The following is a 26,007-nucleotide window of genomic DNA, read 5'->3' as shown; positions in this document are numbered from 1 at the left end:
TTTCTATTGCGAAAAAATCAAATTCATTTTTCCGGCAACGCCGCCTCTGCGTCTTTCTCCGGTTTTCATTCAGATCAGACAACAAGTCGGCTGCGGAGTCAAACGAAGCAATTTGCAGCCGTTTTAACACACTATTTTCTTACTCCTTCAATTGTAGATATATACTGACACAATGTACGATCAGGAAGAAGGTAAATAGAAATAGATTTTCGCTTAAATTTAGTGTCTTTATGCATATTTTTACGTAAGATCCAATCGAGGATGAAGATGGCGAGGAAATTTCTTCAGAACTTTGGCAAGAAGCCTGTTGGATCGTCATCAACGCATATTTTGACGAGAAAGGTCTTGTGCGGCAGCAACTTGACTCGTTTGATGAATTTATTCAAATGTCAGTACAGAGAATTGTTGAAGATTCTCCTGCAATTGACCTGCAAGCAGAAGCTCAGCATTCTTCTGGTGAAGTTGAAAATCCCCCCAGATATGTACTGAAGTTTGAACAGATTTACCTTTCAAAACCAACCCATTGGGAAAAAGATGGTGCACCGACGGCGATGATGCCAAACGAAGCCAGGCTCAGAAACCTCACCTACTCTGCCCCGTTATATGTAGATATCACAAAAACAGTACACAAAGAAGGGGAAGAACAGGTTGAAACCCAACACCAGAAGACATTTATTGGGAAAATTCCCATTATGTTGAGATCCACTTATTGCCTGCTGAACGGGATGAATGACCGTGATTTGTGCGAGCTAAACGAATGCCCCCTCGACCCAGGTGGGTATTTCATCATCAACGGTTCAGAAAAAGTATTGATTGCGCAAGAAAAGATGGCAACAAACACAGTGTACGTCTTCAGCATGAAAGATGGCAAGTTTGCATACAAAACGGAAATCCGTTCCTGCTTAGAGCACTCATCCCGTCCAACATCCACGTTGTACGTCAACATGTTGGCTCGTGGTGGCCAGGGTATCAAGAAATCTGCCATCGGTCAACGTATTATTGCCATCTTGCCCTACATTAAACAAGAGATTCCTATCATGATTGTATTCCGTGCTTTGGGTTTCGTGGCCGATCGCGACATTCTCGAGCACATCATTTATGACTTTGAAGATCCTGAAATGATGGAAATGGTGAAACCTTCACTGGACGAAGCTTTCGTCATTCAAGAGCAGAATGTTGCCTTGAATTTCATCGGAGCTCGTGGTGCCCGGCCTGGTGTCACCAAAGAGAAGCGTATCAAGTACGCCCGTGAGATCCTTCAAAAGGAAATGTTGCCTCACGTCGGTGTGTCCGACTTTTGCGAAACAAAGAAAGCCTATTTCCTCGGTTACATGGTGCATCGATTACTGTTGGCTGCCCTAGGGCGTCGTGAGCTTGACGATCGTGATCACTACGGAAACAAACGTCTGGATCTTGCCGGTCCTTTAATGGCTTTCCTCTTCCGTGCCCTATTTAAAACGTTGATGAAAGAAGTGAGAATGTACGCACAAAAATTCATCGACAGAGGAAAAGATTTCAACTTGGAACTGGCCATCAAGACACGAATCATCACAGATGGCCTTCGATACTCTTTGGCCACTGGCAATTGGGGAGATCAGAAGAAAGCTCATCAAGCTCGCGCCGGTGTATCTCAGGTGTTGAACCGACTGACGTTCGCTTCGACTTTGTCACATTTACGTCGCCTCAATTCACCGATTGGTCGTGACGGGAAACTGGCCAAACCTCGTCAGTTGCAGTAAGTTCTCTCCTTGATGAAACTGACCTGAATTGATCGTAATTCTTTTTTTTTTTTTATTTTTTTTTTATTTCGTCTTAGCAATACACTTTGGGGAATGGTTTGCCCTGCCGAAACACCCGAAGGAGCTGCTGTCGGTCTCGTAAAGAACCTGGCATTGATGGCCTACATTTCAGTCGGTTCTCAACCATCTCCCATTCTTGAATTTTTGGAAGAATGGTCCATGGAAAATTTGGAAGAAATCGCTCCGTCGGCCATTGCCGATGCCACCAAAATTTTCGTCAACGGCTGTTGGGTCGGCATCCATCGTGATCCGGAGCAGCTGATGGCAACCCTCCGTAAACTCCGTCGTCAGATGGACATTATCGTTTCTGAGGTGTCGATGGTGCGCGACATTCAGGATCGTGAAATCCGCATTTACACGGACGCCGGTCGCATTTGTCGTCCTTTATTAATTGTGGAGAACTGCAAATTGCTGCTGAAGAAGCGCCACGTTGACATGTTGAAACAGCGCGAGTACATCAATTTCAGCTGGCAAGAATTGGTGGCGACGGGAGTGGTGGAGTACATTGACACGTTAGAAGAAGAGACGGCCATGATTGCAATGTCGCCCGAAGATTTGCGCCAGGTATATCAAAAGGTTTTCAGTTGTTCAAGTGTCGAGCACTCCCTGCATAATCTTGTTATTAAAGGGCAAAGACGCGTATTGTACGACGTACACTCATTGCGAGATTCATCCGGCCATGATTTTGGGTGTTTGCGCTTCCATTATTCCGTTTCCCGATCACAACCAGTCGCCACGTAACACTTACCAAAGCGCCATGGGTAAGCAAGCCATGGGAGTGTACATTACCAATTTTCACGTGCGGATGGACACGCTGGCGCACGTCCTCTGCTACCCGCAAAAGCCTCTGGTGACCACACGCTCCATGGAGTACCTACGCTTCAGAGAGCTGCCTGCCGGCATCAATTCCGTGGTCGCCATTCTCAGCTACACTGGATACAACCAGGAAGATTCCGTCATTATGAACGCTTCGGCTGTGGAACGCGGTTTCTTCCGGTCCGTCTTTTTCCGATCTTATAAAGACCAGGAGTCGAAACGATCAGCCGATCAAGAAGAAACGTTTGAAAAGCCATTCAGAGATCATTGCCAGGTGACGATGCGCATCAGTTTGGTTTCCATTTTTCGTTTTCTGCATTTCTAATAGTTTTGCTGTTCATTTAAAATTAAATAGGGAATGAGGAACGCCATTTACGACAAGTTAGATGACGACGGCATCATTGCGCCCGGTCTCCGCGTGTCTGGTGACGACGTGGTCATTGGTAAAACGATTACGCTTCCGGAAAATGACGACGATTTGGAGAGTACGACGAAAAAATTCTCCAAACGAGACGCTTCGACGTTTTTGCGCCACTCGGAGACGGGCATTGTGGATCAAGTGATGCTGACGCTGAATGCCGAAGGCAACAAGTTTTGCAAGATCCGCGTGCGTTCGGTCCGCATTCCGCAGATTGGCGACAAATTCGCCTCGCGTCACGGACAGAAGGGCACGTGCGGTATCCAATACCGTCAAGAGGACATGCCCTTCACTTGCGAAGGATTAACTCCCGACATCATCATCAACCCGCACGCCATCCCTTCCCGCATGACCATCGGCCATTTGATCGAATGCCTTCAGGGCAAAGTGTCTGCAAACAAGGGCGAAATAGGCGACGCCACTCCATTCAACGACGCTGTCAACGTGCAAAAAATCTCCAATCTCCTGCAAGAGTACGGCTACCACTTGAGGGGCAACGAGGTGCTCTACAACGGCCACACGGGCCGTAAACTGAACGCCCAAGTCTTTCTCGGCCCGACCTACTACCAACGCCTCAAGCACATGGTGGACGACAAAATCCACTCTCGTGCCCGCGGCCCAGTTCAGATCCTCGTCCGACAGCCTATGGAAGGTCGTGCACGTGACGGCGGTCTCCGTTTCGGCGAAATGGAACGAGATTGTCAAATTGCTCACGGAGCGGCCCAGTTCTTACGCGAGCGTCTGTTTGAAGTCTCTGATCCCTACCGAATTCACGTGTGCAACCTGTGCGGCATCATCGCCGTGGCCAATTTGCGAAACAACACGTTCGAGTGCAAAGGCTGCAAGAACAAGACGCAAATCTCTCAAGTCCGACTCCCTTATGCGGCCAAGCTCCTTTTCCAGGAGCTCATGTCAATGAACATTGCTCCTCGTTTGATGGTCATTTAATTTCAAATGCCCCATCTCCCCCACTCCTTTTGGGTAGCCTATGATTGATGTGGTCTTATTCTCCCCCTCCTGCTATCGCCTGTCGGTTTTGATAATTATCGACTCGAATTTACCGAATAAAAATCGATGGAAAAATGCAGTCAAAGTGGCAATTCTAGATTTATCGATTTTTGGTTAAATCAATTTTTCCTTTTTTTATTCATTGATTTATTTTCCCTTTTTTTCTTTGTCTTTCAGGAATCTCTAGAGCCCTGCTGGAGGTGTGTGTGTGTGTAAAAATGTACCGAAAGGATGCCACCATCCTATTATGATTGCAGAAAGGAGCGGAAAATAATAACGACCCGGTGTGTGTCGTTGGCGGAATACTGTCGCCGCGAAATATCGATCCATCGTGTTGACCGGTAAGTGACTTTGTGTTGAAAACATTCTCGGAACAAAATTGTTGGTCCTGTTTGCCATCAGTCGACCGTTTTCGGCTTGTATTTATCAATATGTAAAACGGTTACGCAACTCTGACGGCCAGCAGCGATTTCGGATTCGATTTGTTCTCGGGTAGAGTTTGAACGAAATTTCCTGTTATGTTTTCCCCTTGTCCTGAAGTGTAGAGAGGAGTGGCGGAGGAGAGGCGTAAAAGCGGAGAGAGAGCATTAAAAATACAAATGTCGTGAATACCGAACAGAAGTCGTCCGTGGAGGACGTGACGACCGACGCGTAAGCCCCACCGAAAACTAGAAAATTGGCTTTTCTTTCTTTTTTCAGAGTTTTTTCTTTTCTTTTTTCCCGATGGGAAAGACTAGGAAACAAAACAAACTTTTGGAATGCCAATGTTTCATTCTCAACGCTTTTAAAACTTTTTCCTTCCTTCCCATCGGCTTGGCAAAAATGTCGCAAGTTTTGTTTACTGCCTTTCCATCTTGGGCCTTTGTTGATTGAAACTCGCTTGAATTGCCCAGCAAATTGTTGATAAAGAGTCTAGCACACGATTAAAAGTGCGTGGATGGATGTGTGGCGCCAGCGACGCAATGTTTGTAAACGACGCGATCGTGCAGGTACAGTGCGTCCATTGTCGTACCTGGAAACTCGTCCGAGTTGGGTGTGGCTAGTCGCGAAAGAAAAAAAAAAAGCGTTACGCATAGAGACGGCTGTCGCCAAGTCGTCGTTTTTTGTCTTGGCCGCAATGTTCGTGTATATGCAGTCAAAGAAGAAGAAGAAGAAGACCTGGAATAGCGCAGTGAGAGTGAGGCCATAAATCGTGTGAAGCGGCAGGCGGTGGCGTCGACACGAGCGATCGATGCCAAGACAAAAGAACTGGAGGCAAAACTAACAATTGTGACGAACACGAAATTTTGGCAAAAGCGTCAAACGAGGAATGTTTCTTTTCTCCAACAAAAAAACAAAAACAAACAAAAAAATGTCCAGCCGCGGTGCCAAATGAGCTGCGCAAACTTCCATTTGATGCGCTCCCCAATTTTAGCTGACGAGCCACACCCCTTCTTTTGAATGCGGCCATCGGACGTGAAGAAAAATGGAAAGATGAACAACTAAACGAAGCCAACGCCAAATATAGGTCAACAGTTGTCAAGTCGATCTTTTTCCCTCCGCCGCTGCCTGCTACGCGCCGCGTCAATCTAAATACGTCGAGGAGTCACAGTGGACGAAGATGTTCCAAATTCTCTCGAACCGCCGACAAGATGGAAACGACGCTGCTTGATAGAATCGAAACTTGCATGGCTGTAGCGACGCCCGCCCCTATAATATGTTGTGCGTGACGATGCCGATGCCAGCTGATGCCTGTCAATGTGACAGACGACGAGGCAATCCCGCGTCTGCGGTAATTCTGCTAGGCAGTTTCTTTCGTTCTTCCTTTATCCGTAAGAATAGGACACGCCAACTAATCTCTTTTCCATTCTTATTGGATGTACTATTCATGTTCGCTTTTGCGTTTCTCTTTTCATGTCCTAGCCATTTTGGAGACAAGTGGCACCAGCTGCTGATGCAAGCCCCCCCCCCAAAAAAAAAAAATAGGAGCAATTGACAAGACGGTTAGTGGATTTGCTTGCTCGCCTTTTAATCGAACACACGTCCTTATGCAAATTTAGCGTACGCGCAAGTCGATTTCTACATAAAAAGGCCACACAAAAAAAAAGAGAAATAATTCAGTGCCGCCAGTCTGCGGGATTCCGCCTGACGTCACCACGAGGCGTCAATGTCGTTTGCCAGCCCCAAGTTGCACAGCTGTGAAATAAATGTAAACTGATAGACGATATAGAAACGGAGAGGAGGATGTTGTGAAGCGGGGCGTTGGTAAAATTAGCGACACCACCCACGGGATTGAGCCATCGCCATGAATGAGTTGATTGAAAACGCACATCATCCTCGCCAGTCCTCGCAGAGAAGAAAACAAAAAAAGGGCAAGTTTATTCACATTTCTTTTTTTTTTCTTCATGTTTTTATATAACAAGTCGAACGCTGGTAGAGCGGGCAAGAGCAACTCTTTAGGATTCGGAACACAGACGGACCCAATTTTTATTTTCGTCTTCCCCAGCGCCTGTGTTAGCCAGTTTTCAGAAAAATTCTTTTTCCGTAAGTAAATCACCAGCATTTGAAGTGCATGCGGCGCCGTGACGCCATCACGTAATTGAGGTCAATGTCGGCTTCAGTGGAGACGGTGGTAAAATATAGAAATTGGGGACGAGCGATGCGGTAAATTAAAGAAAAACGACATTTTTCTTTTTCTTGCTTTTAACCCCCCCGTTCAATTAGTCAAATAGTTTGAGAGTTATTCGTATACTAATTGCAGCTGGCCGCACCCCTCACGTTGCCCGTTTCACGACTATGACGTCATTCAGCCAAATTGGAAAAGGATCAAAATTGAGACCTCCTCCCGCGTGACAGGAAAGAAATCGACCGAGCAAAAAAAAGGGGGGGGGATGCGAAGAAGCAGCCAAAATATTTAAAAAAAAAAAAAGAGCCTCACTTTTAGAAGAAAAATAGGAAGAGGATCCGCCCACCTCTGGCGCCCAGCAAAGTCCTGTCCGTCCCCTGGCGGGCATATCCTATTGGTCTATTCTATCCCGGTGCCCTATGTGGCGAGTGTGTGACTTGAAACACGTAAGAGATAGGCGGCCACGTCGTCTTTGCCTTTCTGATCGGTGCTCTTAAAACGGGAGGCCAAAATAAAAAACAAACCCTCCTGAGATAAAGAAAACAAAAATTACAACAGGAGTTGGGGGGTAAACCTCGACGAAAGAGGCAACAGCAGCTGATGGGCATTCAGTTGGTTGCGACCGCGGCGACTCGAATGTGGACCCGAAACGTTTGCCTCTGAAAACATTCGAATTTTTTCTTATTATTATTTTTATTTTTTTTTTCAAATTCTGAATATCCAAAGTGAGTCTGGTTCGCTTGTGGTCCAGTGTGTCGTGTGCTGCCCGATTGCAATGGTTTTTGCAACTTTTCTTTTGAATAATGGAAAAGAGTAAAAGTTGAACAAATTCGTCTTACGATTGGAGAGAAAAACCAGAAAAAAGGTAGACACAACACATTGATGAAAGATTTGCGCGCCCGGGGAGCTACTTGTACTTTTTTCAGTTGTTGCTGGGCCACACCGATACCATCACGCTAGCAAAGACGGACTCATCAGTCAACTCTTTTCCCGCTCTCTATCGGCCCTAATTTTATCCAATTTTGTTTTGTTTGATTGTTTTACGCTCTCTGGCCAGCAGTGGTGGCGTGTCCAGCAATTGCTTCCGAGCGGCATTGACGGATCGAAATCAACAACAAAAAACCGATCCATTTCCTTGCGTGCGGTCTCAATAGAAGAAAGTGTGTTTCCAATTCGATTTTTGGACGTTGAGGCACAAAAGGAAGAGACTTTTTGGCTACAGGCGAAAACAATGGCCGGACAATGGAACAGCAGCTGCTGGAAATGGCTCCTATACCTTTCCGTGTTGTTGGCCATTTTGGCTGAATGCGAAGGCCAACAACAACAGCAGCAGCAGCAAGTACAGCGGCAAGGGCAGCAAAGACAACGTCCGATCAGGGATGGAACTCGTCGCCAACGAAGACATCGAACGGACAAAGCCAAACTGATCCAGCATTACCTCAAGAAAAACGGCCGATTGGAAGGAATGGTCCGTCTCGTTGATGGTGTCCATGCCAACGAAGGTAACGGTCCAATTTTGTTTTGACAAAAACAAATTTTAATGAAATTTCATTAACAACAACAACAACAACAAAGGGAACGTTGAAATTCTATCATTCGGGCAAATGGGGATCGATTTGCGACGACGAATGGGATCTACGTGAAGCGACGGTTGTCTGTCGCGAGCTGGGCTTTTCCGACGTCGTCCTAGAAACGCACAACTCCATGTACGGTCCTGCCAGGTGTAAGTAGACGGGGATTTGTATTACACGCCATCGTTGCTTTTGTTTCCCCCCTTCCTGGCGTTTAAAAATAAAACAAAATCACGATCGAAAGCGTCAGCTCCCCCCACCTCCTTTTCTTCTTTCGAAATTGTGTTGCTTTCTTCTTCTTTGGAGTGATGATGATGATGACGTCAAACTGTTTTTCCAACTGACCGTAATAATAGATCCGTTTTGGATGGACAACCTCTACTGCGTCGGCAGTGAAAATAACTTGACGAATTGCCGGTTCGACGGTTGGGGTATCAGCGATTGCGAAGACTCGGAAGCCGCTGGCGTCATTTGCAAACCTGGCCCCATATCCAAATTGAGCGTTGCAACAACAACAACGACGACGATGAGTCCGACGACGACGACAACGACAACAACAACGATGAAGACAATATCAAATAGTAGCGATGGCAGCGCTGGCGATGCATCGGTGACGAAACGTTTGCAACAAGATATGGCTCCAGCTATGCGCATCAAGGTATGACTAATGGATCTATTCATGACAATGCCATCTTAAAAATAACGTACGACCTATTTGGCTCCAACCCTACATCACGCAATGCGTGTGTGTGTGTGTGTGTGTGACCCTAATAGAACGTGTAATTTAGAAGGAGGTTAGCTAGGGTAGACTAAATAAGGTACATACATACATAATCAATGGTCGAAACAAAACAAAACAAAGCCTTTTTCAAATGACCTGTTTATTTAATTTTGTTTTGCGATTGATTTCGTTTTTTAAAAATGTTTTATTGACATGCGCCAACAGGATGTTGTGGGCAGTAAAAGCAAGATCCGATTACGAGGCGGCCGTTCCAAGGAGGAAGGACGAGTTGAAGTGAAAATCGGTAAAAGTGAGTCTTTTCTTCATTTCTGAAGAACGACTGATCACGCCATTGATGCACGCAAACGTATCTTTAAATATGCGAGTTGCACGTTGAGCTGAAAACGTCCAATTGCAATTTTCAGACGCCAACGATTGGGGACTGGTTTGCGGCGACGGTTGGAGTTTATTTGAGGCCGGCGTCGTGTGTCGCGAACTGGGACTGGGCTACGCGCAAAACGCTTTGCAGACAGACTTTTTCGGAGGCAATCGCAGTTCGCTGGCCCTCAGCGGCGTCCGCTGTCACGGATCGGAGAAATCTCTCATCGACTGTCTGCACGATCGTTTCGGCGCCGTCAGCTGTCCAGGCGCCGCCAACAACATCGCGTCCGTCGTCTGCGCTTCAGGTCCGAAACGGTCCCAAGTGGACGCACACGCAGTCTAGCCGAGTCTAGCGCAAAACAAAACAAACAATCATTTTGATATTTTCGAAAATAAATAGAAATGGCTGATTTGGTACCGGACCAACACGAAATGATGCGGACGGCTCATTTGGAGGATCGCCAATTATTCTTCTTGCAATGCGCCATGGAGGAGAATTGCCTCGCTGCGTCGGCCTATCAAATCCAAAAGGACGATCCGTACGGTTGGCACCTGGAAACCCGGCGTCTCCTTCGATTTACGGCCCGAATCGCCAACATGGGCACGGCCGATTTTAAGCCGTTCATTCCCAAGCACATGTGGGAATGGCACGCCTGTCACATGTAAGTCTCTTGTTCCAAACCGAAAGGTGTGTCTATTAGTCCTCCCTTCGTGTGTGTGTGTGTGTGTGTGTGTGTGTGTGCGTGCCTGGTTTTGCAACGGAAACCTGAGCCGGCTATTATAGCACTTTGGGCGCTTAGCTGTCGTCTCCCGCATTTGAAAGGCCGCCTTGTTCTTTGGCATCATTGTGAGGGGTAGCGCTTTGTGATCAAAGTGGATCGTTCGGCTGTGCAATAGGAGTTTGAAGAAACTATTGTCGGCAAATGACATCATCAGGATGAGGTACAATGGCGAGTAACTCGGCCTTCAGCCTCTGTCCATTGCATTAACGACAATGGACATTATTAAGAGAAATGCTTAAAAAAAAAAAGAAATGTCGAGTTCTTATTGATCTTTACATCTACATCGAATGTTGCACAGTGGGGGGAAAGCAGAGCACGAACGTGGCTTTGGCTCATCGCAATGGAATGTTGCAAGTTGGAAGTGCACGGCGGCTGGAGAGGAGCCACTTTGGATGATTTAGGTAAAACGGCACGTGCCGTTTGACTCATTTAAATTGGCGTTGCTATGGGCAACCAACGGTCGTCATTCACCGGCAGCAAAAACGTTCAACAGAAATGTTTCTGTTGGCGAATTGCCTATTTTTAACGGCGCCTTATTATTTGTCGTTGCCATCGAAAATGGACCGAACTGCCGTTTGGCCCCCGTCCTAACTAAATTGGCGCAATTCCTTTCGTTAACTCGACTTGTTTAGTTACAGGCTCCACGTGTTTGGAGACAATTGACTTAAAAGAAGCAGCAACCACGCCCGAATGGATTGCGCATCAAAATCGATACCGAAGACTATTTCGAATCGGTTTACAAAATGAGAGTTTTGATGTTTTTTTTTGTAAAAAGAAGGTGATTGTTGTATAACATTCTCATTTGGTCTTGTTTGTGTGCGGCTATCGTTGCGCGACACGCCACTCGTGTGTGACTGTGACCCCACATACAACAAAAAGGCAAACAATGCAACTGATTTAATGACAACTTGCATTTTTCGACGTGATTCTTTTACGATTAAGTTTCTACACGATCACGCCATTTGTTGGCCCTTTTTTTTCTCGATTAATAGAAGAAAGGGTCAACAAGTTGCGACGACTAGAATCGATGACCTTATTCTTTTTTTTTGTGTGTGTGTGTGTGTGTGTGATGCAAACAGGCACTACCACAGTATGGAAGTGTTTGCCCATTTCGACATCATCAATTCGTACGGCGTGAAAGTAGCCGAGGGCCACAAAGCCTCTTTCTGCCTAGAGGACAACCAGTGCACTCACGACACGCAGCCCGTCTACAAGTGCGCCAACTACGGCGATCAAGGCATTTCCGTCAACTGCACCGACACCTATCACCACAACATCGATTGCCAGTGGATCGATATTACGGACATTGATCCCGGCATCTACACCTTCAAGGTATTTTGACTTTGAATAAGACTCGCAGGGTTCCTTCGGGCTATACTTCATTAGTGGCTCTCCGTCTATCGTGCGGACGATCCTTCGTCAACACGCATCGATTGGCTAGACTTTTCGCTATTAGTATTTTCTTTTCTTCAATGTTTAATCGGATCGCTTTAGCGCCTTCAACGTTGGCTTCAAGAACTACCGTCCGTCTCAATTATATGCACGACGGCCAGTGAAAGGTCTAGAAAGTTGTTTCATGCGGGAAAGCACTCGGCCAGCGCATCCGGCTAATGTATAACATGGACACGAGGGAAATTCCTTTCATGTATTTTGCCCTAATAATATTGTGCCGTGTAATTACGGCGTGATTGAGAAGTGGGGGGGAGTCGCTTGATAAATGCTCTGTGATTACTAGACTAGCCTACTCTAATGCATGGAGAGAGTCGGTGAACATTTTTGGATAATGTGTTGATCTCGTTGCGTGCAATATAGGTGGTGATTAATCCGGAATTCAAAGTGGCCGAAATGTCGTTCGATAATAACGCTGTCGTCTGCACGCTCTACTACGGACAACAATACGCCACGCTCTTCAATTGTTCACTCCAACGTCCTTGAAAATGTCTTTTGCAGTTGTTTTGTTTGTTTTATTTGTTTTTTTTTAGTTGAAAAATCAAAGAGGAAAGAAAAGAAAAAATCTGAAATGGAAGCGCTGCGCCATCAGCTGTTTCCGGTGCTCGTCCAAAAACAACAGTTTCGTTTCCGAGAAAGACGGAACAAACGGAAATGAGATGTCAAATAACTAGCGCACGCCCCTTAATTGTAGCGCACCTTTATTTCATTTGGCGCTACAAGAATTTAATTATACAACGTTAATCAAAGAAATTGTTGTTATTGGTTCGGCTGCCTTTTTTATATTTGCAATTTGCATGCGTCGCGTAATGCGCGCGTAGTTGATGCAAACATTCTTTTGATTTGATTCGTTGAATTTTGTCTTTATATTTTTGACTTTAATTAATGACGATGTTTCGCCGCAATGTGTTCTATTCTGGCCGATGAGTTTCCATTGGCGCCAATGTTGTCTACTTTTTCGAAAAGTCTTTTCTGTTCGCTAAACAATTTGTTTCAATGTGTTCATTATTATTGTCTGCAACTATCGATCGTCTCCCAGGATGCAAGGCGACGCGTTTAAGAACAATCGTCGTCTTTCTCATTTCGCCAACGAGAGAAACCAATCGATTTCTTGTTCTTTCAAATTATTTCGCGATTTGAACGCGTCGAATGACGTCCGTTTTTTTTTGTGCCAACTTTTTCTTCTTCATTAGGCTTGTTCTAACTACCTTTTGCGTTGTATTCAAATCCCGCGCCGTATGACGTCTTTTTCAATTTAGGAGACAACAATGTTCATGTTTCATTGTCGTGCTGTGTAGACGACAAATACACGCATCGTCTTCTCTTCTCTTTCAAAAAAACCCAAAAAACACATCAATTTAGATAGTATATATATTAAATTGACGTCTGCATGGAGAGACGCAACAACAATAGACATTCAGTGTTTTGGACGCAGAGTTGCTGTTACACGTGCGCTCTACATGATTGGGTCGAAATCAAAGTTTTTATAGATTCGCATCATCTACTGCTGGTGACACGTGCAACGGCGCCAGTTGGAGCGTGCTTTATACACACACACACATTCTTTACATGTGTATACACACGCCATGTATCTACACTACGGTACCTATTTAATGGGTCATATATTTATACAAGGGAGTCTAACCGAAGAGACAACGGCACCTCTTTTATATTAGATTTTTCTCGATCGAATCGCAACAATGTACTCCGTCCTTCGCTATAGGGTTTTTTATGTGAAGGAAAAGAAACAAATCGATTAGACGCAAATTCCTCGAAACCACAATCAAATCTGATATATTTTTTGAGGTGGAGAGAAGTAAAGAAAGAGCGCAACAAGAGTATAGATATTTACAAGAAGCCTGATCGGTGAACATGCTGTCCGTCTCTCGGGTCGTGTAGGCCGCCATTCTATATAGACAAAGCTCTTGCCCCAATTTCCTTTTACGTGGAAAACGTAAATATTTAGTGAGGCCGGCCAACGTTTCAGCCACTCTCCTGGCAACAGACATCGACAAAAAGCATTTGCAAAACAAAACAAACAAAAAAATGATACACAAACATCGTTGTTGAGTAGGCATTCGGAGAAATGTTGAGGGATTTCATACACCGAACGATTGCGCGTTGATTAAGAGGACAAGGTCTTTCATGGGAAAAGGAAGAAAGCCTAAAGAAAAATGCCGTTTCATAAGATGAGTTTGATGTCATTTTCGTATAGCTGAACCGAGATGAATGCTCCGCTGCCTTGTTTTTCTCTCGTCTGATCCCATTAGTTGCTCGTTCATCTTCTATCCAATTCTCACTCTATATATGCATCACCCTCTAGAGCGTCGCTTTTAGCCAAACAAAAGGGGAACTGTGGCGTGAAGACTGGAAATATTCTCGTGACCATTTGTCTGAAACTGGTTTAATTCCAAATTCGGCAAGAGAAATAATTCAACATTATGCAACGACTTGTCTAATATCAATTGAATCCGGCCAAGACAATCAAGGGAACGATGGGGTACGCGTCGGCGCACAGTTGCCCCGCACCCCTTGCCATGGAGGCAAATAGCCCGCAGAGACGGGGGGAGAGGTTAGAACGTGCGGTTGTCGTAGACTTTGACAGTTGCTTACCGACCGTTGCGTAACATTGTTCAACTATTGCAATTTCACGGCGCAATTCAATGTGCTCCTTTTTGTTTGGTTTTTTAATTTTTATAGTGGCCCTTTTTCGTTTGGAATTTGGTGCATAACTCAGAGATGTGCCGTTTGTTTACGTCAAAGTTAGTGATTGTGTACACGTCGTTGGTGTTGCATCGTCGATGTGTTTAGATTTTTGGCTTTTAAAGTGACGCATTCATCTAAGAAAAGATTTGCTTCTTTTTCTTTGTTGTTTATCAATCGAGTGAGACACACGTGAGCATCACACTAACGCACGGATTGTTTTGATTTGACGCCAGAAGTTGGCCCCCGTTTGACATTAGGAAATGGGTGAGTGTATTTCTCTAGGACACTATGCAGATTTTTGACATTTCCTTAGAGCCATTACCTTGCCAGCTCTTTTCGTTGCTGACAAAATAGGAGGCAGGGTATAGAAAGAAACTGAAAACTCAAAGGGGGGCGTGTTTCTTTCGTGCGCTTTCCTTTCGTCAAACGATTACGGAGTTTTTATTTGATCATTTTCTCTGCAAAACTGTTCCCTTCGTCTAACGTCTTTCTTCTTTTGCTTCACAATCTCTTAGAATAATGGCTGCAATTTTGTTTCCTCTTTTCTCGTATTGAACGCCGGAGAGAGTCATGTAGACTTGGAGCGCGGCAAAAGTTTTGTCGTCAAGCAGACAATTTCGTTTCCATATTTCTCTTGTTATCTAGAGACGCGTCATATTTCATTGCCACCCCATTCGCCCATTGCGTAACTTGACAAGTGCATTCTTTACGTCAAATCATTTATTTTTCTCATTTACTTAAACGGAAATGTATCATCCGGTCAGAGTGCAATTCTTAAAGATTTAGGCTGAAAAGGCACTGCAAATGTAGGAGAGAAAGAAACCCGAATTCATTTACCGGTATTATACCAAAGAGTGTGACATCAATCAGTCGCATTACCCCGTTTTTTTATTTACCAGCCGCTTGTCTTTAACGTTTCGTTTTGCGAGTAGATCCCGATCCATTGAGCAACTTCTATAGATACGATGCTGACCTCTTAATAGATCATCTATCCAAATAAAAGCCATTGGGGCTGTAATACTGCAGCACTCGTTGATTGACTATCTGCTTGCATTGTGTCCGCCTCTCTCTTGAAAATCCCTTCTTTTGACGGGCTTATATAAAGCCAACGCTTTGATGGAGGTCTCAACCGATCGACACGGAGCCTCCGTCCGAGGGTTCGATCGTCGCTCACGGCTTATAGAATCCACCCTTGAGAATGACCATAATACCGTATATAGTACAGTATCTATAGATGTAGGCTTTTGATAGTCTTGGTCGACGTTCTTTTTATATATACCGGTACTGTACGTATTATGGATATAATGTAGGAAGGACAACAGTCAAATGGCCATTGGAAGTGCATTTTTTCATGGCTAGAGGAAACTGAATTTTTATTTCGTCTTCTTCCTCTCCTATAGAGAAAAGTCGAGCGTGATGAATATATATTGAAGGCTTTTGAAAAGGTGATGTAGTTTAGCGTCTAGCTCGTCTAGCGGAGCATCAGTTTAAGGGATGATGGTTCTTAAATTGCTTTTCTTCTCAACAACAACAACAACAAAAATGAAATCCCTTTTAGCTGTGCGACGCATAGGCTGTTTCTTTGTTTATCTTTTGCTTTGGGATTTCGAGTCGCGGCCCCTTTTCGATCTTCACCCGCTTTAATTGGGTCCACCCCCTCCATTGTGCGCTGGGCCTCTATATAAATAGAGAGTCGAGTAGATAGAAGTCGACGGCATCTGATACGTTGCTATCGATTTTGAAATTCTGTCAACGTCGAATGAAATTGAGGGACACGCTAGAGGATGCAGAACGAGCCTCTGTCATCACTTTGATAACGCCAACGCAGCACGAGATGCCACAAAGTTTGTGTTTGTCTCTCTCTCTACGACCAGTTTCTCTATAGGCCTATATCTATTCTTTTAAAAGGACACAGTTTTTCCTTAAAATTCTTCTCTATCGTATACTACGTTTGATTTCATTTTGTTGGTTCAAGCCAGCAGTTTCGTTTGGCTTTTCTACCCGTCTCCTTATTTTTTGTTGTTGTTGTTTGGCTTTTTGTTCGACATCATCTTCTTTGACACGTAGCTTCTTTATACCAATTGAGAATTGAACCTCCGTGCGTAGACTGTCGAAAGACGAGGCTAATCTTCTTCTTCTTGGAAGGCCTGCAACCAATTTCAGCTGCTTTTCTTTCTCAGCTGTCTGTAAAGAATGAAGCCGTTTTTCTTTTTTAAACTTGCCTCTCTCACGACCCTCGATTTAAATACATATAGAGATTTTAGGATTCATTCAAAGTGTGTCGAAGCACAAAGTGGAAACAAACAGAAACGTGACGCAGCTGCTTCACGTTTATTTCTATATAGACGAGATGGTTTTATACTAATCTAAAGTTTTAAAAATCTGCATCCACGTCATTGAGAAATCAAGTTTAAAGAGCGACGATGGTAAGATAGACTAACCAACATTTTGGAGTGCAGCCTTTTGATGTAATTTCACATGTATAATGAGGCTAAGGGAAAAGTTTCGTTTTTTATTTATTTTTATGCATTTCTTGTTTGTAAAACTGTAAAAACGGAGACGGTTGTTGAGCACGCCCGTCGACGCTGAAGAACCAGCAGCAGGTCAATAAAATCATCAGAGACTTTCGGTCTGAGAACGAGCAAAAGAACTAGGAAACGTATCTTGGCTGCAGAGAGCACTAGACAGCCACAAAGAAAAAGATTTGCAATCAAACAAGTACAGACGTTATCTTCATTTCTCCTGTAAATGTACGACGGAAAAAGAAACAAGACAATATACAAGTTTTGATATATAATAATAATAATACAAACTTTGACTCTCCTCATTTATTGATTGTGCTTGCAACTCTTCTGAATACTCTCTTGTAATAAACAAGAAAACATTTTCGAGGTACGAGAGCGAGCGAGTCAACTTTTGTGCCACGTCCTGGAGTTTGACGTGATGCTCGGCACGTCTTGGCTTTCACGCTTCTTCTTTTTATCTTATCGAGTTTTTCTTTATTGCACCTCGTCTGTTCCTTCGTTTCCTTTAGGCGTGACGCATTATAGATGATGTTGATTTTTCTAGTTATCGAGTCCGCCTTCATGCATTCGAATAGCGAGCAGTTTTCTATGATTATCTATTTTGAATGCATGTATTACTGCTGGCTGACATCATAGATAGACTCAAAGACAGCACATGATTCAGCCGATGATTCAGACGCTATATGCTCGAAGCAACTTTGCTGATGATGGATCTGCGCATTTCTTTTCGTTTGATTTCTTTCGTATGTGATGTGTAGCTCTGCATTTGTGATTGATTGCCATTCTTTTCCTATATTGGAAAATAGAACTCGCGCCATTTTCTGTATTACTTGTATCTCATATGAGTTACTTTATATCAAGTAGAGTTGATTGGTTTTCATTTGCACAACATTGTCGACAACTTATTTAGACAAGGTTTTGCATTTTAGGAAAGGTATGTGACGTCATTTATTCTATAATGGGAGCAATCCGCCAACTTTGTGACGCTTCGCGTATCACTGCCATACTGGGCGCCCTCATTACGTCTGTCTGATTGTATTTGTACACATTTTAGAATGATGGATGACATGCTGCTTTGTGTATGTAAAGTTCGATAATGAAATGGTTGAATTGGTTCTGTTTGTTTTTTCTTTCGAAAAGCCAAGGAAAATCATCGCCAAGTGCATCAGTATATACAACAGCAGTGTTACATGTTATCCTATTAAAGTCATACATATAGCTATTAACAAACGGTAGCTTTATGGTCCTTTATAAAAAACCATTTGTTTCTTATATTTCGTGTATTTCCATCAGCATGTGTTGTCACACACACACACAGACACACGGGAGACATATTTGTTCTGTCATCACTGTCCAGCTGCAGCACAAGTTTTATAGCCGGCCCTGTATACATTTCTTTTATACAATGAGCTACGCTGTGTGGCGAGCAATCGAAAAAGAAAAGAGAGAAAAAGGCACAATGATTTCGTTTTACTGGATACGACTCCCCTGTGGACTACCTTGTAGCTATTTCTATATATCCGGCTGCTGCTGCTATATATTATTAGATACCCTATTTATATATAAATACTATGTATATAATACGGGAATACTGATTGGCCATCTATTTATCTTCTTCTTATATTCAGACTTTGTTCCAGCGTATAGACTTTTGAATCCATTAAAGGGGGTTGCTGTACCGCCCAAATCAGGGCTCCATGTAATCAATAAGAAAGATGAAACTTTAAGAGTCTGTAATTATCTAATAAATGAGCCGGACTTATTGACTCATTTCGTCGACTCAGACTGTACTACTCTATATAAACGTCCGCTCTCTATTGATGACATTTCAATCGACATTGTCGTTCGTGCTGTATTTGCCCATGACCTGCATATATTAGAAAGAGGCTTTACTTGTGACTTTTTATTGGCCGACACACACGACCGGAAATGGGTACATTTTCATTGCCTATATACGATACATTATGTAATTTTCGTGTCGTCACAGTTTTTGCTCACCATTTCCCTTTCTTCCATTTCCGCCACGATCCGTATAGAAACTCCATAATCGCATTAAATGTAATGCGACCAACAAAAAAAAAGGAAGTTGATGTACATATTGATCTTTGGATGTGGTCCAGCACGCAACCGTCCGCGTGTAGAATAAAGGCAAACTTGAAGAACAAAGTTAAAGAGAGAAAAAAAAAAGCTAGAGGTTATTAGGTACCTATAGAGTAGAGCCACAGGGCAATCGGATTGCATTATTAGATAATAATTCATGTGCAAAAAGATTTTTCGTTTTCATTTTTATTTTTCTCGTGTGCGGTGTGCCCTATATATATATATATATACTCATCCCCCTATACGAGCAGTTAACCAGGGCGATATTATACAAGAGGATCACGTCCAATCCGTAAAGTATATCCAACGTGCAGCTCTGCATACAGAAGAGTCTCAAAAGCGTTACGTGTTTAGCCAAGCATTTTTTTATAACGTGGTTTGGAGGTGGTTATATATCCTCATGAGCTCTGGCGCCAAATAGATTTATACGCCATCGCTTTATATACGTGTGTGATACAAAACTAGTATATTCTATATATACTGATGTAATATTATTTGCCGTTTCAGCACATCAATCAAATGCATTTTGCACGTCACGTCTAAGTATATACAGTACAGCACGTAATGTCTTTGTTGTATACGACATTTTCGAACTCTTTGTCTACATTTTTTGCTGCATAGCCCAATCAATATCGAACAAATGCGACAGTGTAATTTTGCGACGGGCCATGAAAGATGTAAAGAGAACAACAAAAATCTATGTAGTTTCTATGTATAGAAAAGGTCTTTTATTGAATGTAGAGCTATTATTCAAGATTTGGAATTGTAACAGGGGATGGAGCAAACTGATGTCTGGCAACGCAGGTTAATGATCCAATTGGCTTTTCTCTTATTGATTTGCTACATGTATAATAAAGCGCAAACTATATGCGTTCGAATTTCATGGGCTATTGTTGTGCGTCGCTCTGATTGGCTGCGACAAAGCGTAGTACCGTTCTTGAATATTTGATTAACATGACCAGCAGAGTCTACCCATCCGAAACAATTTCACGGCTGCTGCTGAAGACTCTTTTTTCTTTTTCTTTTCTTTTCAAATAACTCGTGTATTTTCAGATGTTTTATTGCGAGGCCTATAGGAGACTATACATGTTGATGTAATCAGAGAATATTTGCTGTCTTGTTTTTGTTTGTTTGTAGAAAGAAATGACGATTAGCAATGGATAGCCGTACACTCTATGCAGGTATTATAGTTGCTGTGCATCAACAGAGATCATTAAAGGCATATAGATCCATCGAGTATGATATCTTTCATGTTTTGTAATAGACGTGAGTTCGTTATCTCTTACTCTCTCCTGCTACTGTATATAGATTGACTTTAGGCAGCCCACTGTCTTGCATCAAACAGCCATTACGTGTGTTTGTTGTTTCACTAATAACGCATCAGCCCCCCCCCCAAGATCTTAACGAAACACGTTTATCCGTCTATTATTGTGATGATCCTAAAGGCTGGCTCTTGTAATATTATAAGGGAGAGTATACATTTCTCTGTTGTTTCTTTTTGTTGTGTCGTCAACACATGTAATCGATCCCGCGATCGTATTTTTCCCTCTTCTCCCAAGGCACGTTGCTGTGCTGTAAAGAGACTATTTATTATCCATTAACCTTTGCGTAACGTATTGAATGTTGGACTCGGAGCGCGCGGCATCCTGCTGGGATTTCTCATCAATGATGACTGACGGATATTGCGTGTTGAACTGTTTGCACACCCGAAACTATTTAGATATTTAAATGCCGAGAGATGATGGGTATATTCTTGAATTGAAATCACCTTTTTTTCTTTTTGTGTTTTCTTCTTCTCTGCGTGTGATTCAATTGCGAGTGAAAAGGGGCAGCAAAGAGAAGAAGAAGACGAAACTTTGTAGAGGGAAAACAAAAAGAAAACATTTGGCATCGATCCCAATGTCTGGCTCTCATCTCTTCTTTTCCTTATAAAAAGAAAATCTCAAAATGACGACTGAGCAAAGAACTTTTCCGCCTTTGTTCTTTCTCTCGCTCTCTCCCTCTCTCCCGCTCTCTCTTATATAGCCCAATTTAGTTGGAAATGTGGATCTAGCGAGTGAGGTCGGTGGGAAAAGCCAATAAACAAAAGAAAAGGACTTGCATCTCTCTCTCTCTCTATCCAACATTTTACAATAAACAAACTGCATTTTTAGGTTATCACACAGGAACAACGTTGGCCTCCATCTGATGAGTTTCGTCTAAACTATATTCTTTCTTTTCTTTTCTTTCTTTGGCTTTACAGTTTATCAATAAGAAAAGAAAAGAAAAGAAAAGATTTGTGGGCGATTGATGTCAGAGTGCTGATGAAAAAAAAATGCGGATGCACCAACGAATATCCAGCTGGCATCGATCCGTCCAGTAGGCTCCAGTTGTGTTGAATGAATGAACGGCCAACAGCCAAATCAGGTCCGTACAGCTGGAACAACGGTGGACACTACTCCAATCGCCAGAGAAAGTTTACTGGGTCGGCGACGTCAACAACAACAACAACGTGACGAAGATGGTGGTCGTCATCAAAAGATGATGGCCATGTTGACGATGCGCCAGCAGCCGAAATGCCATCGTTCACCTGCAACATCAAACATCGCAACAAGGCCAGTTCGAAATAATTACGTCGAGCGACTTTGCGTCCAACTACCTCCGTCCCTGCAACAACAACAACAACAACAGCAGTCGAGTCACGCTTTAGTCAATAATGAAGATGATGTTTTACGTTTGGTCATCCACGTTGAAGAGTCGCAACCGGATGAGGAAGAAGAAGAAGAAGAAGAAGAAGAAGATGAGGGGAAGGCTTCATTGAGTCTTCAAGTTGAAGGCCCATCGTTGAATAAAGACGAGCGTCATCAACAACAAGAGAATCGCCGGATGCTCAAACACATTGGACGACGACGTTCCGCTTCCGTTGAAATGAGAAGCAAAGACGAGTCGAGCGGCACAAGAGATTCTTTGGCTTCTCATTTAGTCGGCCGGATGTCATCAGACGAAGACGACGTGGGTCAGAAAACGAGACAAGCCGACCGGCCATGCGATCGATTGAGTCCGTGTCATCCGAACAGCAGCATCCGCTCGACTAGCCCAAGGTCCAATGCCGTCATCAAAGAATTCCGGCGCAGTTCGGAATTATTGCGCAATATTTTACTGAGTCTGTCGGCCTCTTCGGCCAGTAGCAGACGATCTTCCGATGGGTCCACCGTTAGTAGTCTTAGTACTGCCGTTGCTGCGTCTCTCGTCGTTGGACCTCAACAGCAACAGCAACAGCAACAACACCAACAGATGACTGCCGAATCGACGTCGTCCTATGTCAACGCTCTGCAAGCTCACCGCAAGCGACGCTGGGCCGTCCATCTGCAACAAGAGCCGCCGGCTACAATTGAACCAACATCAACGGCTGGCTCATCTGGTTCGATGTTATTATTTGAAGCCATCGCCTCATCGAATTGGACGTGGACGTCGCACGTGCTGGACGGCGGATTGGTGACGGACGTGAACGCCCCGTTGAACGACACCAACGGCTACACGGCCCTGCATTGGTGCGCCGTTCAGACGCCCGTCCCGTGGCCGGCCGTCTTCCTTTTGCTGGAACACGGATGCAAAGTGGAACAGCGCGACAAAGACGGCACCCAGCCCGTGTTTCTTCTACCCAATTTGCCCAGGGTCCAGCAACAGCTCGTCAACGATGCCTTTGATTACTTGATCCGCGGTTGCGGTCCAGATTCGGCAACTAGTGTCGCAGCCGATCGTAAAGGCGAAGCGGATGGAGACGAGGCCGAAACGGACGAAGATGCCCGCAGATGGACGTCAACATCGACGACGATTGGCGCCCCGACGACATCGGTAGGAGGAGTCAACAACATTTTGCGTCGTTTGCAGCAAAGCGCCATCATTAACCAGGCGGGTCATTATCTTCACCAACATCATCCTCACCTGCTCGTTAACAAGAAATCGCAAGAGTCTAACGTTTCGCCATCTGGCGGGGTGTCAGGTTCGACCGACTATTACGATTCGTTTGAAATCACTTCCATTAAGGTAACGTCTTTGGCTGCATGTTTTGTTGGGGGGATGGGGGAAAGAAAGGCTAAACGACATTGAGTTTGATTCGCTTTTTTTTGTGTGTGTGTGTGTGTGTGCGTGCAACAGTTGGCTGAATTAAGTCACCAAACGGCGGGCATGACGAATACGGCCATGAATAATGAGCCGGACGGGGCTGCCAATGGCAATCACTCGACGTCTTGGTCGACCAACGAGCAACAAACGCCGCCTAAAAGAGAAGAAGAATGGACTCAACGTCTGGTCCGCTCGCTGTCGGTGCTCGTCAAAATGGCAGCCAATGCCGAATGTTTGCCATTGATCCTTCCTTCTCTATCGGAACACGTGGGCGTCTTTGTGCGAGCCCTGCAGGATACCAGCCACCTGCCTTGCCACTCGATGATGTCTTCTTTTCTTCACAATCTCCTCAAGGTACTACCGGTGTATCATCGACAACTTTGCTTTATAGTAGTACAGTACATTGTACGCCTTTCCTTGGCTGCATACATCGTCTAATAATGGTCGATGTCGCTCTTTTGAAATGCGTGTGCGGACGCTACGAGAATAACAGCTGATGAGGCACAATCATTTCAAGCTCCTCCGTTTCATCTATCGTTGGAAATAAGTTGACGTCCACGACGACTGGACGCAGTAGACTGTAGTTAAAAGACCCAAGTCGCCACTCCAATTACTTCGCGCAAAAGCTTTTGATATACACAAGACTGCCGTACTCTCATGCGCTGCATCAATCTCATTATAGAGTCATTATTCAGCGCGCCCAACACCCCCCGCATTGCCGTGCATAAATGTCCGCAACTTGATAAGAAATTCATCAAATGTTCTCATGTTTTCTTGTTTTGCTTTTTTGTGATGTTTTGACGGTTGCCTTGTTTTGTGCTCGGGTTACGCAGTCTGCGTTGGAAACGGCCGTCGGTCCATCGGGAACAAAAGATTACCAGTCAATGGATTCGGCTTTAAGCAAATTGCTGCAGGTGGGCGTGGAATTGTTGGCCGGGACGCACAGTGTCCAGTTCACCGCGCTCGTCTTCATCAACAAAATAATTGACGTGTCAATGGCGACGAGTAGTAGGTCGATGGCCGATCGACGTCGTCGCCAACGACGGCTGGCCGACAGACGACCCAAACGGCAGAGAAGAAACAACACAGGCAAGCCGGATTCGACATTAATCAAAGTGCCATCAGCCATTGGCCATTGGACGGCCATAACTGCCAAAACGACAGCCGCATCTCGTTGCTCGTTTTGGAAAGAAATGATTCAACAACAAGCGAGTAGCGCTCCGTCCAGACCGGTGCATTCGAACGCGACCAACGCTGTGACGCAATTACTGTCGGACAAAGTTCACGCCGGGACGGTGCTCAGTTTAGTGTTGAACGCCATCACGCTGCATCGTCGTCTGGTCGTGGGCCAGCATCAACACGAGAGCAGTCGATTCCGGTGCACGCCCAGCCTGCGCATCCGTCAATGCAGCCACCACTGTCTGCAGATTTTGAGTGCCCGTCTTTTGCTGTACATGGCCGGCTCGTCCGCCTTGTCCAGGGATCAGCTGATGGCCGAGGCTCAGCTCCGAATGATGGTCGAAGCTTTGGATTACACGTTGGATCCCCAACTTCTTTGTCTCATCATCCAAACGGTGGCGCTTTTGGCTCTGCATTATCCCTACCAGCGACGGCTACTCGATTCCGGCATACCGGACGCGTTGACGCAACTCGTCCTTCCGTCCGACGAGTGGTACTACACCAATCACACGACCAGATTCTCGAGGATCGTTAAACATCACGCGGCCAGGGCACTCGTCTACCTCGGATTGGCTCGTTGTCTCGGCCCGCGCGTCTCCCTATTCGATTTCCAAGGTATTTTCAAAACAATTTGCATATGATAATCACGATCGATAGACTAGACTATACAAGTACTGCGTATAGCGATTCAACGGAAATCTCTCTTTATTGGGTTGGATGTTATCCATTGAAAAGGAGGGGGAGGCAGTGCTCTATTTTATACCGTACTACGTATAGGCCTAACTCTATACGGATCTGATGAAGATTGATTTCGCCATCTAACGGGGCTTTTTTCTTTTATTTATTTTTTCTTATTTTTTAAAATTCCGACCGGATAACTCGATTGGCTTCGGTCGGTTGGTGGAGCAATATAAGAATCTACGTCGTATCGACCCATCGTCGAAAGCAATTCAGTTGATGAGGTTTCACTGGTGGATGCACCATATCGAGCCGTATAGCCTACAACGTATATGGCATTCAATAGACGTCTGCTGGTGATCTCTCTTTATTTATATACAGCAAGGGAAAGGATGTCTCTATCCATTGATCCTCGACATCATCGTGCAGCACGACGACTCTCTTTGATCGCACTTAATATTGCCTATTCCCGCAGCTTATTAACACGCCAAACATGTTTGTATATTAGTATAGGCCTATTAGAAGGACAGCCTATAGCTTTAACATCGTTTGATGTTATTTTTGGCCATTGATTTGAAGCCATTATCATTAAGAGTTCATTTCTTGTTTGTAGAGTTCTATAGACGACAGTCCTGATCTTTATTGCCTATGATATAATGGCCTTTCTTGCTTTGATATTGATACGAACGAGAAAGGTCGATACGTAGCCAAAGCCAGTCTCATATAGACGTATAGACTATCCTACACATCATCCAGCGTAAGGTCTATAACTTTATAGTGTATATATGTACCTTGATGGGATTGTGTGTCGCAATGAATCATGCAGCGGTATCAGTCGAGCCATCGTGTCACGAACGTCTTTTTTGGCCTCGTGTGTTTCTGGGGCCCCCTCTCTTCCAAATGCAAACATACTGTGCAGTATATATATCTAACAAAAAACATGGTGGGCTCTTTTTGTCCGTCGAGAATAACGAGAGACAGAGAAGAGAATGATGGACTGCATTGAGAGCAAATGCGCCCTTAATACTGGTTAATAAAATTGCCCTCATGACGTATCCCCTTCCTTATCTTGTTTGCTTGTTGACAATCTCTGATCGATAATTTGAATTTGTTTCCGGTCGGTTAAAGAGCATTCTCTTTTTTTTTTTGGGGTGGGGGGGAGTAG

General features: G+C 44.4%; 3 protein-coding genes across 3 annotated transcripts in view; all 3 read left to right on the top strand.

Annotated features, from left to right (window-relative positions):
• Positions 1–36: 36 nt before the first annotated feature.
• On the top strand, positions 37–4,120 carry LOC116915353 (DNA-directed RNA polymerase II subunit RPB2). Its single transcript, XM_032920451.2, has 5 exons — positions 37–191; positions 250–1,735; positions 1,817–2,363; positions 2,428–2,889; positions 2,971–4,120. The coding sequence occupies exons 1-5, from the start codon at positions 173–175 to the stop codon at positions 3,979–3,981; spliced, it is 3,525 nt and encodes a 1,174-aa protein (XP_032776342.1). The 5' UTR covers positions 37–172; the 3' UTR covers positions 3,982–4,120.
• A 2,928-nt stretch (positions 4,121–7,048) lies between these two features.
• On the top strand, positions 7,049–12,882 carry LOC116915379 (lysyl oxidase homolog 2). Its single transcript, XM_045169375.1, is given in 9 exon segments — positions 7,049–8,148; positions 8,222–8,238; positions 8,240–8,369; positions 8,574–8,875; positions 9,164–9,242; positions 9,364–9,624; positions 9,720–9,981; positions 11,181–11,433; positions 11,914–12,882. Coding segments are annotated over 9 exon segments (1,698 nt in total). The 5' UTR covers positions 7,049–7,877; the 3' UTR covers positions 12,037–12,882.
• Positions 12,883–14,161: 1,279 nt separating this feature from the next.
• The window catches only part of LOC116915328, a 30,280-nt gene continuing 18,434 nt past the window's right edge, over positions 14,162–26,007 (top strand). The window contains exons 1-4 of the mRNA XM_032920407.2: positions 14,162–14,520; positions 21,124–22,907; positions 23,019–23,339; positions 23,819–24,779. Coding sequence (XP_032776298.2) covers positions 21,264–22,907; positions 23,019–23,339; positions 23,819–24,779 — 2,926 coding nt within the window. The 5' untranslated portion in view covers positions 14,162–14,520; positions 21,124–21,263. The remainder of the gene's footprint in view (positions 14,521–21,123; positions 22,908–23,018; positions 23,340–23,818; positions 24,780–26,007) is intronic.

This window comes from Daphnia magna, linkage group LG2, assembly GCF_020631705.1.
Source record: "Daphnia magna isolate NIES linkage group LG2, ASM2063170v1.1, whole genome shotgun sequence".
In the NCBI taxonomy this organism is placed as follows: Eukaryota; Metazoa; Arthropoda; class Branchiopoda; order Diplostraca; family Daphniidae; genus Daphnia; species Daphnia magna.
Note: the sequence above shows the minus strand (reverse complement) of the source record. Positions and strands in the feature narration are given on the sequence as shown.